General features: G+C 43.4%; 1 protein-coding gene across 3 annotated transcripts in view; it reads right to left on the reverse strand.

Annotated features, from left to right (window-relative positions):
- nr6a1a (nuclear receptor subfamily 6, group A, member 1a) overlaps positions 1 to 20,454 on the reverse strand; it is a 134,584-nt gene that overhangs the window by 52,800 nt on the left and 61,330 nt on the right. For all 3 annotated transcript variants that reach the window (XM_005472894.4, XM_005472895.4, XM_005472893.4), the window contains exon 3: positions 312 to 335. In XM_005472894.4, coding sequence (XP_005472951.1) covers positions 312 to 335 — 24 coding nt within the window. The remainder of the gene's footprint in view (positions 1 to 311; positions 336 to 20,454) is intronic.

The following is a 20,454-nucleotide window of genomic DNA, read 5'->3' on the forward strand; positions in this document are numbered from 1 at the left end:
GAGCCACTAAATGTGTCACCAGGCAGATGTGATGCCAAAGGCTAGAAAAGAGTGTAACTGGACGACTTTTATGGAAAATTATTATTTAAGGCAGCTACACGGTCCAACACGATGTGTGCTGTAGAAGGTGAATTAATGCCACGTATCTAGACTGTACTAATACTAGCATTATTGCTAGCTGTAGTATTAACTCTGGCAGTAGGAGTGGAAAAACCAAGCCACAGTATTTCAGTCGTTTGATATTTGACTTGTTATCTTTACAGTAACTTTCAGCACAGCGTATCTGAATTCTCCCAAAATATTCCACTTACCTAGGTTATTTTCCCCGACTGCATCTGTGGACACAGAAAACAAAACTCTTATCAATATGCATGATCAACAGATATATAACGTCAGTGCATATTTAGGCAGTGAGACTGTGGGCTTTTTCAGCAGTAATGTTATGTCTAAACAGGGACGCAGGCTGACGTGCTGAGACCTGCACAGGAGGAAGGAGCAGGTATGAATATTGAACCCAGTTCAGCAGTGCACTACTGTGCAGTTAAGTCACACACGTGCTTCAGTACAGAGGCCGAAATTATTATTTAAGTTTAAGTTTGATCAGAATTTTTTTAAAATTCTGGATTTTTGATCGATATTATGTCTCTTTCCATTAAAATGAAACTACCACAACAACAACAGCAGACTCTTCATTTCTCTGCGAGTGAGCAAATGAAGCACAATCAGTCAACACTGTAATACCACATTACATTAAGATTCCCTTAAACTATTATTCACATTCTTCAATAATCAACTGATGTGCAGCCCTGGGTTGGATACTACTCAGTATTCATTTCAACTTTTAAATACAATTTTATAGTTTACAGCAACAGTCACCTCAAGCTGCTTCAAACAAAAACACCCGGCAACATTCGAGCAAAAACCCAACAATCAGACGCTCCTTAATGAGGAGCACTCGGGGACTGTGGGGAGGAAGAACTCCTTTTAACAGGAAGAGATCTCCAGAACAGAGAGGGGCAACCATCTGCTGCAACCGGTTAAGTGGAGACCAAAAATATACAGTATATAGTGAGTTCACCACTGCATGCAGCGCATTCGCTGATGCCGCTCCATCAGAAATTAACTGTAAAATGACAGCAGTGTCCAAAAGTGTTTCTAGTTTTGCTGATGAGCTCATTATACACGCTCCCTTTCTAAACAGGAAGTATCGTGGGTGCTAAACAGCTGAATGAGTTTTGAGTAATTAGTTTGCTTAGTAAACGACAACAGCATCAGGCTGGCTCGGGTTAGTTTCAGTTTCGTGGTCGTACATTGCGCTCAGGCTACACGTTTATACGCTGGCAGCAACCTCCTGGGCTAAAACTGTTGTGGCTTCTGTGAACGTCCCAACAGTCCAACATAGGTAAATATAGTAACAATGTATGTGTGAATCTGTAACACTGGTTAATAGATGTCTTCCAAACTGCACACACCCGCCTTGGTTGACTTATCAGACTTATCTAAAGGCTACACAACCCCTGTCCTCTTCATCAGCAGCTTAACAAAATCCTCCTGACATCTTCACACCAACTGCCAAAAGCAAGGCAGCCTTATGAGCCACAAACGGTGACATCACCCGAACAACAGCTAAACAAAATAGGCCACAGCTGTTTGCTTCTTTAGGCTACAAATTAGACTCAATATGTCACATGGCATCACATCACAGGCAGGACTGAGGAAATAAGCATCGAGTTGTATCCACCGGACCGACCCGCTGCCATTTCTTTCCGTTTGCTTACTTTTCCACAAATGCACATTCAGAGCTCGTGCTAATTTGCACTAAATGAAGAATGAGCAAAGAAGGGTGTATTGGCGGGCGCTGGATGAATTATGGAGGGATTTAAATAATAAATGATGAGAGAGTCTTGAAAGAGGGGAGGGGGCACTCAGGAAGATAGTGGGACACTTTGTAGAAGCCATACTCTCTAAAGAGATCTGGGGCATATGAATAATACCTTACTGGGTCCATTATCGCGTATCAAAGCATCAAATGAATTATTCTGTGCATGCGGGCCCTCGGATGTGCATACAGCACTGCAATAGTTCCACTTCAACAAGAAAACAGAAGGAATGGGCAATTTTTCCATATGCACACATATGGGAGCAGAGATGGAGACACCTGGGAGGAATCCGTTAGCTGTCAGTGTGGAGACATTAAAATAGAAAACAGTTCATAAAGCCTTTAATGATGCAGACGCCATATTTACACCACATGATTGAGGAAACTCTATACATCACCCTCACATTCATCCGCTTAGAAAGAAAAACATCCAGCAGGGAACAGACGAGTCCCTCCAGAGACGAGAGATGGGAAAAGGGAGAAGGGTGGGGGATCATGAGTGTTGTTTCTCAGACCTCTACTTAGTCTAAAAATACCGAAGCTGAGCTCGGTGGGAAGGTTTCCCCAAACACCACCTCAATATTTTAGCACAAGTATGTGGGGGAGTACTCTTTTCTGAGGCTTCGGTTGAGGCCACACCAACATACGTAGTCTTCATACTATCAGGTTACTTTGATCAAATCAATTTGAACTTTGAATAAAGAAACACAGTGCTGTGTCACACATCTGCAGCTTAGCTGGAGTAAGGGAGAGGACCCTAAACTGTTGCTGGACTTCCCAGAGCTCCTCAAACTGCCTGCTAAAAACAGCACGCATTATACATAGCACGATCTGACCAGAAACAGCACAAACATGGATTTTTTTCGTTTGGCTCTTTTGCCATCAGAATTATTGTCTAAAGGTGAAGAAAGATGCCCAACGGATTTACTTTACCAAATGGACCATCCCAGCCTTGCCGTAATGGTCTATTTGATTCACCTTTTATTGTTTATTTTATTTTCACTTGCTGAATACGGGACCGACTTGACTGGGGAAAAGAAAGGGGAGAAAGAAAGAGGGAAAGAAAAACAGCGGGGAAGAGGGACGGGGAAAAAGGGCAAAAAACCAACAAAATAAGCAGACAAAAAATACATATATCGATCACCTGGATCACCTGTTGAGAAAGAAAAAAGAAAACAAGCAGAAGAAAATGAGCAATAGAATAAACAACATCACAATGATCTATGGGAATATAACAGTAAATACTAAATATTAAACATTATTGTGCAGCACGTAAGATCGACAGCGCACAGTGTGCTTTGAGGTAGGAGCCAAAAAGGGTGTAGTTTGTGTGTGTGAGCACCCGTGTGTACACCTGTGAGCATGGACGCGCTTGTTTTTAAAAGGTTCCTTCATGTAATGATCTGTTAGAGGGTGTGGGGGAGCCACAGCCCCGCCCTCCAGGGCATGAAGCAGGTATGGAAGAGATCCAGGCTCCAGACATCCAGAGGCCCTCAGAGCACAAGAGACCAAGGAAGACCAACAGAGGGGCAGCCGCGCCACTATCCCAGAAAGAGCTGAGGAGAGTCCCAGATGAGGGGTCACTCAGCAGCCGCGGAGCAGAAGCCGGGGGGTTGCAGTGACGTGCCCGTGAGCTCCGCCAGCAGCCAGCTGTGCCAGAGTGACCGAGCCCCAGGCCGAGAGGCCGAGGGCACCCCACCCCCAAAGGGGCCCGAGTGAGCCCCAAGCTCCAGGCCCCGACAAGCAGCCACCAAGGAGTGAGCCGGTGTGTACCTGGACGCCCATCCCCGGACACAAAGAACCACCAACGCACCGATGTCTGAGGGCGTCCGCCACCGGCAGGGGAAGTGGTGGGGGAGATAGGCCTCCAAACCTTGGAGGGCCTGAGATGTCCTCAGAGAGGTGGCGTCTGATACCCGACCTGACATATAGACACAGACATACAGGCACACACAGATACAAACATCCATTCCCACCCTCATGCTCTCATATGCAATTACTCTACACTCAACCAACGTGGAGACAGACATAAAGAGACACTGTACACACAATCACACTCCCCAAGCGTACTCTAAGAACCGGGTCTAGGTACCCTTGCCCCTGGAGGGGGAAACTGCACCCAGACCCAGGTGGTGTTACCCTTTTCCTTGCAGTGGGGAGAAGCAGACCGCCCCGACTCCGCAGCAGCAGGGAGGCCCCAGATTCCAGGCCCCAGTCGGACGGCCAACTCCTCCTCCTAGCCCCCCCGCTCCAGCAGGCTGCAGAGAACGGGGGTGTGTGAAGACTCCAAACCTCCCTCCACCCGCTCATATGTAGTGTTGATGTATGTGTGTTCTAAGGTGCATTTAAAACCCAGGAGGGCATGGAGCTACCTGCCAGAGCAGCAGGTAAGCGCATAGCCCCTCCTGCTAGCCCTCAATGTCTACGTGTATTTAAAATTGAGAGGTGGGCAACGACGCCAGGGGTGAGGTGTACACCCTGATGGTAATTTGGAGTCCGTGTTGCGTGCCCACCCCCAAGATCCTATATGTATGTGTAATGAGAGTGTGAGTAATGTGAATGTCTAAGTTGTGGGATAAAATTGAGGCAGAGGCAGCCAGAAGGGGACAGAGGGGGGGGATGCCTCCTCTGCACCCTGGTGACACACCCTTACCCCAAGGCCCTGCATGTGTGGGTGATTGTGGTGGAGCGGGAAGAGGGGGGCAGCTGGAGATGGGGAGGGAAGGAAGGGAGGGGCCAGTGACCCCTCCCTGGGGCCAGCTCCCACGCTGACCCCAGTAGGCACCCCCATACTCTGCAACCCGCCAGGGTAAGGGGGCCCAGGCCCATCCGGACCGGGGCCCAGTGCAGCAGCGCCGCCCGGCCCCACAGAACCCGGGACAGTCCACCTGACCCCACCACAGAGAAAACTGCACCCACCCCATCATCCACTCATCTTCCAGACTACACAAGACAATAGACGCCCAGGCTGAGATCTTCCTCCACCTCTCCTGTATCTCCCCCTCCTGCAGAGTGAGTTCCTGAAGAGAGGAAAGCTCCTGCAAGATGTGACAACCTCCCCCACCAGTTGAAGAGCCCCCCAGGTGGCTCGATGCACTGGTGGCACCCTGCGCCAGGGCTGGGCCCCTATACACCCACCCGCCCACAACCCCGGCAACACACCAACCAGGACCCAAGCCCCCGAGGCCCGGCCAGGGCCCCAGCCCAGAGAAGGAGCACCCCAGAACCTCACGCCCGTCCCGGACCCACCCAGGGGCAGCCAGGCTACCAGGTCAGTAACCCACGTTGGTCAGCACAGACCCTCGCCTAGCCCCGCTGCACGCAGCCACGAGGAAACCGTCACCTAAGAGCCAACAGAGCCCTTAATTGGCCATGACCGCTACCCCGGGTTGAGCCCCCCAAGGAAGATGCTCCTGGGGAACCCCCCGACGCCCTAAGCCCATCCCTACCCCCACACCCATCACAACAGCAAAGGTGGGACCAAACTATGACCCCCCACCCCCACCAGGTGATGGAGCTGATCAAAGGAGCCCAGAGCAATTGATCTGATGTGGTGGCAGAGGCTGTATCAAGACTAATGTAATCTAATAGATAATTTCTATATTGGTTAGAATTAAGATTATTTTTATTTTTACAGTTCATGAGGACTGTTTTCTTGGCTATGCATAGGGCAGTGAAAACCATATGGGCTATATTCTTTTCTGTAGTGACATTATCTAAGCTGCCCAACAAACACACTAAAGGGGAAGTTGGAATGTTACATTTCAGACACTTTGATAAGTCTTCACATATCTCGCGCCAAAACTTCTGAACTGGTGGACAGAACCAAAGAGCGTGGATATAATTGTCCGGTGAATTGGTTTGGCAGTGTGAGCAGTTGTTGGTAGACGTAAAGCCCATCTTGAACATCCGATGACCTGTATAGTGCACTCTGTGTAGTATTTTGTATTGAATTAATTGAAGACTGGGATTTCTAATTAGATTAAAGGTTTTTAAGCAAATCTGAGACCAGAAGTTTTGGTCAAAGTTAACTGATAAATCCGCTTCCCATTTTGCAATAGGAAGTGATATTGATTCATCTGTTTTAGAAAGCATTCTGTATATTTTGGATAGTAATTTGGGGGTTTTAAGAGTAAGAAATTGTACCACACTTGGTGGTGTTTGTAATTCAACTTGACCCGGTTTAAATTTCTTTTTTTACTATGGATTTAATTTGTTGATATTCTAAAAATCTTTTCTTGTTGATCCCATATTGTGTAACTAGTCTGTCAAATGAAATAAATTCTGTTCCTTCTAGTATATGTTCTAAATATTTGATTCCTTTACCACTCCAATCTGAAAAGTTTATCATATTATTGTTTTGTAATATGTCAGGGTTGTTCCAGATAGGTGTACGTTTGCATGGGATTAATGAAGACTGTAAATTTCAGAAACTCCCACCATGCTGTCAGAGAAGAGCTGATGTTGATGCTTTTGAAGCATTCATGTCGTTGGATGTTTGAGCTGATAAATGGTAGATCTGAAATCTCTAGAAACATGGATTTAATGTACAAACATCAAACAATCTTTGCAACTTAGTGACAGAGAATCTTCACGTAGAACCGAAACCCCTCTTAAAGACTCCACACCGTGACAGAGCTGTAAACACTCCCTGCTGTACCTCTCTCCTGACCTCCTCCACGGATACTCACGACAACTTAAACCAAAAATATCAACATTGGCTTCCATTAGGAATGGGAATTAAGTAGTAGTAGTCTAATTCCTTAGAATTGTTAGTCTACCTGTCTATTGAGCCTGCTTATCAGTTCTTGCAGCTGTGCTACAAACAGCTGATTTCAGTTCGTGTGTTGCAGGAGTGAAACAGCGTCACAGTCTGCAGCACGCACATGGACGTTACTTTTATTTTTATTACATAAAAAACAGAATCCAAGCATCTGAGACAGAAACTGCAATATGTTGCTAACACAACTTTGGCTCTTAGCAAGCACCTGCATAGACAGCATGCTAACGCTAAGCTAAACAAGAACCCAGAGTGATGTTAAAGCTGAGAGAACGCCGACCTCAGCCAGGCAGCCAGATCCTGAACTTCAACAGGTAACAAATAGATGAAAACAGCCTCTGTTTCTATGATTCTAAAGTACAGGGTGGGCCATTTATATGGATACACCGTAATAACATGGTAATGGTTGGTGATATTAAAGTCCTGTTTGTGGCACATTAGTATATGTGAGGGGGAAAACTCCTCAAGATGGGTGGTGACCATGGTGGCCATTTAGAAGTCGGCCATCTTGGATACAACTTTTGTTTTTTCAATAGGAAGAGGGCCATGTGACACATCAAACTTATTGGTAATGTCACAAGAAAAACAATGGTGTGCTTGGTTTCAACATAACTTTATTCTTTCATGAGTTATTTACAAGTTTCTCTTTGTTCACAGCCATTGACATGTCGAAGAGGTTAACACGTGAGGAGCGGATCGAAATTGTGTTGATATCTGGTGAACGCAGTAACCGGGTCATTGCAGCAGATTCCAATGCAAGACACCCTACGAGACCACCCATCACAAATGGCACCCTTACAAACTCCAGCTACTGCAGCATCTCAACGAGGATGACCCAGATCGGCGCACAGAATTTGCAGAATGGGCAAAACAAAAATTGGAACAGGACCCTCAGTTCACGCAGAAGATTTTGTTCAGTGATGAGGCAAACTTTTATGTGAATGGTGAAGTTAACAAACAAAACCACCGCTATTGGCTGACACTAACCCACATTGGATGGATCCCTCCAAGACTGTTGGAACAACAAAAGTGATGGTTTGGTGTGGTATATGGGGTACAACGATAGTGGGTCCATTCTTCATCACTGGAAACCTCAAGGCCACTGGATATTTGAAATTGCTACATGATGATGTGTTTCCCTCTTTATGCACTGAAGCTGGCATGTTCCCTGAGTTTTTCCAGCAAGATGGTGCACCACCACATTATGGGTGCCAGGTCCCAGCATTCCTAGATGAACAGTTTCCTGGAAAGTGGATTGGTCATCGTGGGCCAGTTGAATGGCCCCCAAGGTCTCCCGATCTGACCCCCTTAGACTTTTATCTTTGGGGTCATCTGAAGGCAATTGTCTATGGTGTGAAGATACGAGATGTGCAGCACCTGAAACTACGGATACTGGATGCCTGTGCTGGCATTTCTCCTGCGGTGTTGCTATCAGTGTGTGAAGAGTGGAAGAAGAGGGTTGCATTGACAATCCAAGACAATGGGCAGCACATTGAACACATTTTATAAGTGGTCAGAAACATTGACTGTAGAAAACATGGATGACGCGACTCCGCCTCCTACCATTGTGCAAAAATGAAGCCAAAATACCCCGCTTGTGGAGGCTGCCATCTTGCAAATTTGGAGCCAGAGTCTGCGCAGTAGTGACTTGAGGTGGAGCAACTGTGTAACGTTCCCGCCCACACACCCGCTGGACGTGACCGCAAACACGCCCCCCTACACTTTTTACGTAGCCCGGCTGCTCGAGTTTTTTTGCTGGTTTACCGCGACTGACGACTCGTTTAATTAAGGTAAATACAACCATGTCACTGTTATAAAAAAAAGACACACAGCTTATCATCTTATAGTTCTAACATCACTTTGTTGTTAATTCGTTAGCTAGATTAGCCGCTAGCATACGCACTGTGTTGGAGGCTTGTTGCTAGCTGGTTAGCGATGCTACACACCTAATACTCTAATAGTCTGTGTTATTGAAGGATTCAGCACTTCTTGTGTTTTTTTTTATCCATTTTTAGACAGTGATGAGATCATCTGCACACTCTACAGAAGCCCAGAGTTACTGTTAATATCAAAAATATAATGCTGTCCTTTGAGATTTTAACATAAGACTGTGAGTGTCATGGATCTAAAACGGTTTAAATCTTCAGAGCCCTCTACAGCCTGGTAACATGGAGACTTTAAAAACATCAGCAGAACGTTTCAGTAGTGTAGTCTAATTTGTTCTTTTCATTTAATAATAGAGTCCATATTATATCAACAGCTACATTCACCCTGGAGAGAAACTAGTGAGGGAAACCATCAGGACCAAGCTGGGTTTCCTGGGTCCAGAGGTTTGGAGAAACTTCTTCCCTTTCTTCATCACAGATGTCCTGTGCCAGAAGTTCTGTTGACCCACTGAGAGAGGCTTCATTTAAGAAACACCAGGAAGACTGAAGCTCATCGCATTGATCAAGCAGGACTCATGATCTTCACCAGCAGCTCCCTCACAGGGAAATCTTCAGCACTCCTCCGTAGGCCCGATCCAGGAGATGGATAAACCCAGCATTTCATGAACACTGTGATGGAGACCTTTGGTTTGTGTAATGTTATAAATACTCGGATACTCCCCAGAGGCTCCAGACTTTTACATAAAGATATTATATTCAGTCCTGTAGAAAGTTATATATTTAAAAATATATGATCCTCTCTGGTTACTCTGGTATGAATAACTCTGAATCACTTTATAGTAAATAACACTATTGGCAAAAAACTGTGAAAGAATTCCAGATGAGAAGTTTGTAGTTCAACATACAAGTGACGACCTTTGACCTTCATCAGGTTTTATTAAATTGTGTCAGAGAAAATCTCATATGCTCTTCATGCAGCTGAGTACATCAAGTGTTTAAAACAGAAGCTGTGCAGGTCTGAGATCAGCAGCTTTGTGAAACACCAAACTGAGGTCCTGTTAATGCTGATATATAGTGACACAGTTACATGAGTGATTAATCCTTTTGTTTTTTTGTCTTTAACTTTATCAATAAAGCTGCAGCTTTCACTACAGGACATGTGGTACTTTAACCTTTGTACTGTTTTCATCAGTTCATTTTGCAGTTAACATGTTGGATGATCTGTCTGCTGTCACTGGGTGGTGCTGAGGTCTGAATCTGAGGGCAGCTCCTGTAATCACAAAGACAACAGAACCATCACAAACTCAAATATAAATTTTATCCCTCAACATTGAAATAAAGCTGATTCTTCTGTCCTCACACACTCAGGATCTGAAGTTCTTCTCTTACATTTTTTTCAGTATTACAGTACACTACAGTACTTTAATCCATAGTTCCTGATTAATGAGGAGTTACTGAAGTACAAGCTTTTAAAAAAATGTTACTGTCTTTACAGATGTGGCAAGAGCCTGAAAACATGCTGTTGTTTGCATAAGTTTAATATTCAGCTCTGCACAGGAGCTGCAGCAGCGTGCAGCCTGTTGCTTTTACAGTATAATACTTGTAATAAAAGTACAGTAACAGTAATTAGTGACTGATTAGCCCGGGGCGTTTCTCTTGATTTCTTTAGTAAATTCATTCACCTGCACAGATTAGCTAAACGAACCCTGACAGCCGAGTGCTCATCTTAGCTAGCTAGGTCTCAGGACATAGCTAAGGACGGTAGTTATGGATTAGCTTACAAACACGATTAACTTACCGAAAAAGTGCAGCCGGGCCTCGGGTCCTTCTGTCGGGTAGTCCAGTTTACTGAAGAACACCTCAGGCTGTCAGGTTAAAACACTCGGTCGTGTTTTCGTAGCGTAAACGCTGGCCCTCCTCTCAGAGCCTACGCTCTATCTGCTATTCCTGAACAGAGATACGCAAGTTTCTCCGTGACTGCAGCTGCCAGTCAAAGCTGCTATGATGACGTTTCACCCCAATTTATCATCGCCGCTGTAGGAATTAGAATCAAACTTATGGGAAAGGAGACCCCTTGGACATCAATCAGCATGATGAGAACTATTGATAACAGAAGAAAGAATCTTTGGAAGAAAATTATCTGAGGAGAATAAATTTATTTTAGTCTGACCCCAGTCCCATCCGCTAACATGGAGGAGGCGGGGTTTATGACCTATACTGCAGCCAGACACCAGGGGGCGATAGAGACGTTTTGGCTTCATTTTTGGGGAGCTGTGGCGTCGTCCATGTTTTCTACAGTCATTGGTCAGAAACTTGTAAATAACTCATGAAAGAATAAAGTTACGTTGAAACCAAGCACACCATTGTTTTTCTTGTGACATTACCAATAAGTTTGATGTGTCACATGGCCCTCTTCCTATTGAAAAAACAAAAGTTGTATCCAAGATGGCCGACTTCTAAATGGCCACCATGGTCACCACCCATCTTGAGGAGTTTTCCCCCTCACATATACTAATGTGCCACAAACAGGACTTTAATATCACCAACCATTCCCATTTTATTACGGTGTATCCATATACATGGCCCACCCTGTAGAATCATGGACTGATTGTAGCTCAGGAGGTAGAGCAGTAGAAAAAGTGCTTGTGTGATTGGGTGAATGAATGAGTTGTATAAAGGGCTTTGAGTGCTCAGATAGGAAGTAATTAAGTAACATACTGCATTACTTTTAGGAAAAGAGTTCTGTGTAATATGTGTAATTATGACTTCTTTGAGTAATGACCTCAACATGAACAAAGCTTTGGCCATACGGCGTGCAATGAATTTGCACAAATGTGATGTCTTTGATATGATACTTGGTGATGATGGTGATGCTCAAAGAAGAGCCAATGAGAATCGATAACCTACCTAACCCTAACTGATAAGGAAGTGATATCGATCATGGAATTGCTAAATTCTTATGAATTCCCATTCCTAGTTTTCATCCACCACCAATTTTTAAACTTTGTTATTTGAGTCTATGTCTGAAGTCCTCTGACATCACACGTGACGCTAAATTGTTCACATCAGACTTGAAGATTGTGAGTACAGTGCTCTATACTCACAATCTTCAGTGAGCCACCTGATCCATTATATGCTTTATCATAAAGGAAAGTAGTCCGATTTGTCTCCGCCTCTCTCAGAGATTTATTTGGGTTTTAAGCTAAATAACAGCCTCCTTTAGTTGGCCCAACATCTCTTTGGACATCATATTGAGAGTGTCAGTGGCAACATAATGAAGGTGAGTTGGATCATGGCATCAGCTCCAGATGTGTCATCTGCCCAGTGTGTCCTGGAATAGTGAGGAGACAGGCCTCACCTGGCCACGTTGTCTAATTTTTGAGCCTCATGAAAACAGCTGTAATTCCTAAAATGTTAATGCTAAACTTTTGTTAAACTTCTTGAAGTAGGGCTGAAACTCTGCACTTTTACCATACTTTGTTTGAAAACCTACTGGGGTTGTATACAGAGGAACATTTTTAAAAATATATATTTTTGCCCAACAAACCTTAGACTTAACTGTAAAAACTTGATTATTCACATACAGTTCCTGTGAGACGCCAGTCACAGTTTGGATCAAATATTTCAATCATACAAAAGATTTGTTTCCAGGCAAATCATTCGCTCATTTCAGAAGTTATCCACCATTCACAGCTACTAATAAGCTAAAGGATCCCACCAGCGAGCGCTAACAATCGCTGAAAGAATGAACATTAAAAGGATTTAATCAATTTATTATTCTGCACTTTGCAAACTCAGACCGCCACAGTTTTGATGTCAAAGACAAAGTAGACCAACTGTGTTAGAAGTATGTACATGTGCATGTTCAGACACCTCCTGCAGCTCTGTGCTGTTTGTGTTTGGTCTGAAGCTGCAACAGTATCTGAGGCCCAGGCTGATATCACTCCTAAGGCAGGTTCCTTCAGGCAGCGCTTCACTCTGCAGCCCCTGAGGAGGAAAGGAGTGTGTCTGGGAGGAGGGAACTTATTTTGGTGACACTGGCCATGTCCTGACACCAAACTCTTGGGACGCCGCAGTGCTCAAAGTGAAGGTCAAAGAGTTGAGGTCATACCAAGGCAGCCTGATCAAAGTCCAGTAGGATCTCTGGAAACATAAGCCCTCAGTCAGTCCTTTGTAAATAAATGAATAAATAAACAGAGTTGATTGAGAGGAAAATATCCCCTATTCACAAGCCAATATCCACTCATTTATATACACTATAATCCACAGTCCACATATTCTGACACATTCATCCAGGCCATCGAGTGCACCTTGTTATTTTAGTATCTGTGAGACAGTTATGAATGACAGAGCCCAAATGAGGCAAGATTTTTTTTCCATTTAGCAGGAGTTTGGGAGTGTTTCATCTTATTGCTCAAATGACAGCTTTTAATGGTGCAGCATTCATAACCCGTGCCTCTTATCATGGCTGCCTCCAACACTTGATGGAATTTGCCATCACACAATGGTTGGAAAATACACTTCAAAGACAAGACGCATCTAATCTCCTCCACTCTGCACATTGCAAATTTGCTGTGATAATAAGATCCTGCTTTCCCAAGCATTCTTAGGGATCTGAACCAAGCATGAGAATTTCATCCCGCCCCCCCCACTCTCTGTTTCTTTCTATCTTGCTCGCTCCCTATGTGGCAGCGTAAGGAGGGGGCTGAGGAAGTTGTGCTGCAGTTTGAGAGAATCTCCATAAAAGCAACACTGCATATCTGTGGAAGCCATCCCATCCTTATGTAAAAGCCCTATTTTACAGTTTTATTACACACACACACACACACACACACACACACACACACACACACACACACATACATACAAGAGTGAGACATGACTGACAGCGCAGCACACTGACCTAGTTTCCATGTGGCCCAGAAAGATCAAGCATGACTCCCTTGAAACTGCTATGGGCACAAAAAACCTGGTTCAGTGCATTCAGCCAGGCCAGTGCACATTGGTGAGAGACCAACCTACCAATCACACTGCAGTAGGAAACGGCAGCTGCTTTAACTACAGCTTGCAATGCAGACATGTGCCTGTGATCCCGCATCGCCCCATATCCTCACCAAAGTCACAAGACAAGTGGAAGCACAAAAAGGAAAGGAAGAGGCATCGAGGAAGCCCTGCAGGTGAAGCTGCGTGTTATGTTTAGTCTGGCAGAGGGCAGGCTGAGGACAGGCTTGTCATCGTATAGGCACAGCTGGAGGACGTGCTGCAACGACGCCCCTCCGACCCCCACTACCCAACTCCCAGCACCCTACATATACCACTCCACCCCCTCCGGGTTATCTGTACACATGGAGAAGGTTAAGGATGGCGATGCTATCATAGAGAGCGCATTAGCACAACAAAGAGGTGTTTCAGAGACAGGCCCAGCAGGGTAATTAACTGATCCCTTAAAAAGATGCCATGTTCGATACAGAAAAACATGCTAATGTGAAGGCGTAGTGTCGACTGCTAAAGGAGGAGATGCAAACTGAGCCGTTGTCACATATAAAAAAGGAAAACATCACTGTGAAATTGCAGTTTTCATACCATTAGCATAACTTTAAAACTTTCAGCAGGATGTTTTTAAGCTAGCTTAGCACAAACACTGGAAACTGAAGCAAAGAAGTGAAGAAAGAATGGAAAGATAAGAGACCCTTTCATGACGACACACTTCCACCGTTTCAGACTGAAGGTGACGATCAAAGGACCGGCTGAAATAGCTCGTCCGCAAAGCGCCGCACGTCTCTCTGTTGTGTCAATTGTCTCTACTGTCATATGTTAAGTGGCATTTACCAAAATGACCGGAACATCTATTATAATGTATTAAATGATCATTATTATCATATGTTAAATTCTGAAAGATAAACAGAAGAAATTAATTTTTAAAGCATCCATATGTTTGTTTTATTTGGCATACTTAGGTTCAAATACTGTCAGTTGTACCACATCATCACCTCATGGTACGTTGTAACTTCCCGACTCTCTGTGTGTTAGTGCAGGACAACAGTTTGAACATACATACCACTCAAAAGTTTAAAATCACTTTGCAATCAGCTTTGAAAAAGAAACATTTCTATTAAACATTAAGTTTATCACAAATGTAAATATCAGCTATTAATGAAAACAAACACTCATAAAACATTAAAGATTAAAGTATTTTTTGAATACATTTTCAGCAAATATCTCGACTGTATTCTAGCAGCACATTTTATGACCCAACCTGACGTGGTCGAGTTAAAGGCTTATCCAGCATGTTAGCACAGCTGAAGAATATTCTGGATCGTACTGATGTCTGAATAAAAGCTTTCTTCTTAAAGCCATGCATGTGTTTTTGAATTCAAGGCTATTCCAACTGCGAAATTACCAAAAAGTTGTTAATTTCATAGAAAAGTGCGTATAACTCCATTCACAAACCTACAGGATTGCTGCGGTTTTGGTTCAGGGAGCCTCTCACTCTGTACAAGTCACCAACCCTGGATCCAACAAACAGCCCCAGACCATCACACTTCCTCCTCCATGTTTGACAGTTGATGCCACACACTGTGGAACCATCCTTCCACCTACTCGAAAGTGTACAAAGATCCTGCGCGATCAACCGAAGATTTCGAGCTTTGATTCTTCTTCCAGCCTTCAGTAGTAGCAGCGGTGTTTCATGGTTCAAGTCTTCTCTTCACAGTTGAAACTGAGACTTGCTTACTACGACCACTATTAAGCTGTGCTTGAAGCTCTGAGCTGCCTATCACACAAGCTGTTAACTCTCAGAAAGTTGTCCTCTGATTCAGTCGGGTCTTTGTTTCTGAGCCTTTGGATGGTGAAGGAAACTACTCACTGACACCTTGACTTTCTTTGAAATTTCTCTGTAGGACAGACCTACATTTATACATATTATGATGGTCTGTCTCTCTTCTATTGTTAATTGCCTTTCCCCCCATTTTTGTAGCAACACACTACTTTCTACAGTACAATACTGTTCAACTGATGCTGACGAGGGTATGGTACCACAGTGTGTTCCAACACTGCTTTTATGCAGACAGACCAGTTTTCAAGGCTTGACCAACCTCCATTGCTGCAGAACAGCTTTAAATTAATTAAAGAATTTAATTCTGAAATGTACATTATTTTTCAGTTTTGAGTAACTGTACCTTTGTTTATCCTCTGGCAGTTCACCACTCCCCTTTGTACCATTTCAAGCTATTTCACTGGACTGAACGACTTGAACTGTAATAAATATGGAAAAATTGGGGTGTCTCAAAACTTTTGACTGGTAGTGTATAATATTATTATTATTATTATTATTATTATTATTATTATTATTACCATTATTATTCTTATTATCATTATTATTATTATTATCATTTGATAATCGTTGAAACAGGTTTTAATCAGGTTAGTCCTGTTGTTGTTGCTGTGTTAGGACATCTTAGCTGCACTGTAGTGTAACAATTCAAATCCATACTTTTGCTGTTAATAGTGGCTCACGGTCAAATATTCCATCTATTTTCACACCATGTTAATTTCATCTTCCTCCGTCTCTTCCTCACTCACTTGTTGGGACTGCTGTCCCTCCGCCTGCACTTCTCCATGGCCTCCTGTGACTGAGGGCTTGTTACTAGATGTTGCTGGTTGCTGGCTGATGATGGGGTAACAGATGCAGCCCCGACAGCTAACATGTCAGTTAATTTTACAAATTTGCTGCATTTATTTGTAGTTTCTTTTTCTCTCTTAGCTTTTCAGCTCCACCTTCTTCTCCAACTGTTCTATAAGGAGCACAGGTGCACAGCGAACACAGCGGCGAACACAGGGGCGAACACAGGGGCGAACACAGGGGCGAACACAGGCGAACACAGGGGCGAACACAGGGGCGAACAGAGGCGAACACAGGGGCGAACACAGGGGCGAACACAGGGGCGAACACAGGCAAACACAGGGGCGAACACAGGGGCGAACACAGGGGCGAACAGAGGCGAACACAGGGGCGAACACAGGGGCGAACACAGGCAAACACAGGGGCGAACACAGGGGCGAACACAGGGGCGAACACAGTTGCGTTAAGAGATTTGATTGGGCAATACACTGTCAGTAAATAAAAGAACACCTAGGCTCTCTGTTCTATGGCCGGTGTGCAGCAGATCTTCAATTGATGGGCCAAATGCCCAGTATGCCAGATTACCATCCTGTTCACTTACAATATTAACTGACTCTCTCTTAAGGCACCTGTAGGTTAATTATATCCAGTTACAATGGCATTAAGAGTAAGAGTACATCTCTTTGTATTTGAATATAATGGGACTTTTAGCTTAGCTAGGCCAGCATCTGCTGGCTGTACAGAAATATTGATGGATGGACACAGACTAACAAATAAACTGCATCAGTAAATACTTCTTAAAATGACAATGTTATAATCCTTCATTACTAAAACAGATAATGGGACAGAAGCAGATATCGATTGTTTATATATTTAGAGTAAAATATCTTCAAATATGTTGTCAAAAGCAGGGAAATAATCAAAGCAATCATAAAACATACATTCTACTGAAAAAAATCTGCTCCATAATAGATTAGATCACAAAATAGTTCAAGATGCTTTCATTTTTCCGGCGGAGTTGTCTTCAAATACTTCTAGGACAGTGACGCATCCTAACATCTCCAGACAGCATCAAGCCAACAACAAAACAACAAGACACAAGAATGACAACAAAGCTGTTTTGTGACTCCCTCGCTGCACTCAAATGTAATATGACCTAAGGGAAAAAAATCTCTGCATACGGCCGGTAAGGACGCAATTCAGGTGAGGAAACGGCACGCACGTTATTTAGATGACAGGGAAGTGGATTGGTGGATCGACTCTCCTGACATCCGCTTTAATATCATTCCAGTGTGACTGGGAGGCAAGTGAAGCCGGGGAGGTATTTTGTTAAAGCCAAACAAAAGGCTTATGCAGCAGCGTGTTGCCGAGTGTGGAGCTCTGCGTGTTATCCAGGTCAGAGTGATCTAATCATGTGTGAATGAAAGCACTTGGCTGCACTCCAGGCCTCACTATGCCGTCATCACTCAGGGGGAAGGCGAAAACACACGTACACACGCACATTTGCTTTACTACGAGAGCGAGGACACACCAATGCAAAAATGCATCTAATAAAATATACCTATAGATTCTGCCAAATGAAAAAATAAATAAATAACCAAGAACAAACATCAGCAGGACCGTCGGCTTACCAAAGTAAACAAAAGGAGGGGAACTGAATCCAGCGACAAGCCTGAGGGATGTGGTGTCCTCACTCTAAACACAGACTCAAATGTGGAAGAAATAATACCAACAGATGTATCAGTTAAGATTAAAAAAAGATAACAGAAATCAAAATGAGTCAGTCACAAACACAAAGAGCAGACGCTAAAAGGAAGCGTTTGGACAAGTTAATGTGACGGCTACCTCAAAGATGGTTTCTTTGTTTTGGGCGGACATGGTGAAATAGTGGCAAACTTACTTCAGCTAGCTGGAACATTGAAGACCCCAATACAACCCACCTGTGCCTAAATAAGGATCTGACCTTTCCCAACACAGATCACTACTGCCTGCCCAAACCCAAACTTAGACAGCTTCACAGTTAGCACTCTCCTCGTGTCTTCTACCTTCTGTGTGACCAAAGCGAGATTCAGAAAACACACCAATCACCAAGCTTCACGTCGCAGAACAACATCCATCAAATGGTGTGTAGCCACACATACGTGCCAAAGACCAAAACCATAGATGGAAGAAAGTCACCAGGAGAGACAAACTGAGAAATCTGTGTAATGTCCTTCAGAGGGACTGCTTTCAGGAAATCCAGCTCTGTAATAAACAGAGTTCTATTCCTTCTTGCAAAAACTCACATTTTCTCAAAAACCTCAAGATACCAAGTGCTGTATGGGCAAATACCAGCTCAGGCTAAATAAACTCCAGATCTTCCTTAACCACCTCCACTACAGCGAGCATTTTGGCAATGAACCCCCTCATCCCAATCCTTTTCAAACCATAATAAGTGCATAGCATGGTTTTAAATGTCTGGTGAAATGTCAGATTTTAATTTACGCAAACATCCACAAAAAAGAACAACTTTAAAAACCCTGCTCCAGCTGTAAAAATGTAGTAAGCCAAAAAAAAAAAGAAAAAGAAAGAAATGATGAAAACAATGAAAGAACTGAGTTCTGAGTATAGTAGACAACGTCTATAAGAACTCGTCCATTTCAGTGTTCTAAAGAGTCTGAATGCAATTCCAAAACACTACATAGTTTTACACCTTTGACTTTGTTACCTACATCACTTTTTAAATTCCTACTGTGGAGACTCTGATAAGGATAAGTGGAATGGATGGATTCGTACTAGCACAGTGTCAAACACCAGTACACGCAGCACTGTAACAGTTTAGGATATTCCTGAAATCTGATGTACCCACTTGTGTGACGCTCTGATGTTCCAAGCATGGCGCGCAGGTGAGGGAAGAGGCGCAAACAGGTGCAAAGTAATTCAAATGAAGGTCATCTTAATTGGTGCTTGTGAAAAAAACGATATTGTGGTTCTGGGACAACGTGACTTTGCTTCCACTCTGATGATCTCAGTTGGAACAGTTGGAGCAGAAATAACAGCATAAAGCTTAATCTGTAAGTTACCTAATGCTATAAAATATGTCTCTGCCAAAAGATGTTTTTAAATTGTCATCAAAACTTTCAATGTTCTCAAAGCAGGAATGCTAGTATTTATCAGCATCAGTGATTTCTGGAGTATGTGATGACCACAGCTGGTTATAGTGCATAAAAAACTTCTGCAGCTCAGAAAATCCCTGCAGCCATCTGAAGACAGCAGGACGCATATGTTGATGTCTGCAGCCGCCAGTTTGATAAATGCCGCACCAGAGCACAGTGCCATTCCACATGATCGCTCACCACAGCTACCTACACTACAAGATAACCACACGTGTGAGACTGGTGGCTTTACAACTCCCTAATCTTCCTGTTTATGCGGGAGCCACTGGATTATCGGGGCTCATTAATATCATACGTCATGACCTGCTATTCACTTTTTTATTTTGTTGAGGTTTTTTTTCAGGGTTCAAAAATACCACAGCATTACGTCTGTAATATGATGTGAAAGACAGCCAGATAAATATTATTATTACTTTGATACATGTGCATTGACCCAGAACAATAATAACAAAATATTTGTTATTATTGTTATTATTGTTACTTTTTCCTGTATTTTTATTTGTGTTTTTGTTGCATTTTGAACCAACTTAAAGAAAAAAACCCTCTTTAAAGTGATGACTTTCAGCTCTTCAGCACAGAGTTTTAGAACCTCGAGTCCGTGTAAAAAGCATATAAATAAAATCCAAGTCAATACTGACCATTTCTGACATTTGACAGAAATACTGGTGCAGCCCCAGCATTATCGATTAAGGATGTATTCGTAACATTGGATTGACCAAAGCCAATCAGTTAATGTGCCAGCTTTGTTTCCTTCTCTGATCTTTAAAAACAAATAAGTAAAAGCACATTTTCAAATATGGTAAAAAGAATAAGAGTCTGGTGTGTTTACAAAGCTTACTAATGCAAAAGAAAACGTGTAAATTAAACTGAGCACTATCTAATATTTGATTAATCATTTAAAATGTCTTTTCTGTGCAGAACCACCTTGTTTGAGTGTCCCAGCTGTGACACACACACTTCCACAGCATTCATCCACAGCTGTTAACACTCCAATAAAGGCACAAAACTCTCCGGATGCAGGTTTTTTCCCCAAGCAGTGTCACTCAGGCTCCACCCAGAGCAGCAGCCATTCAATAGAGAAAATCTTCTGCTTTCAATGGTCTGAGCTCGGACCAATCGCAGGCATCCTCCGC

Source organism: Oreochromis niloticus, linkage group LG12 (genome assembly GCF_001858045.2).
Source record: "Oreochromis niloticus isolate F11D_XX linkage group LG12, O_niloticus_UMD_NMBU, whole genome shotgun sequence".
Lineage (NCBI taxonomy): Eukaryota > Metazoa > Chordata > Actinopteri > Cichliformes > Cichlidae > Oreochromis > Oreochromis niloticus.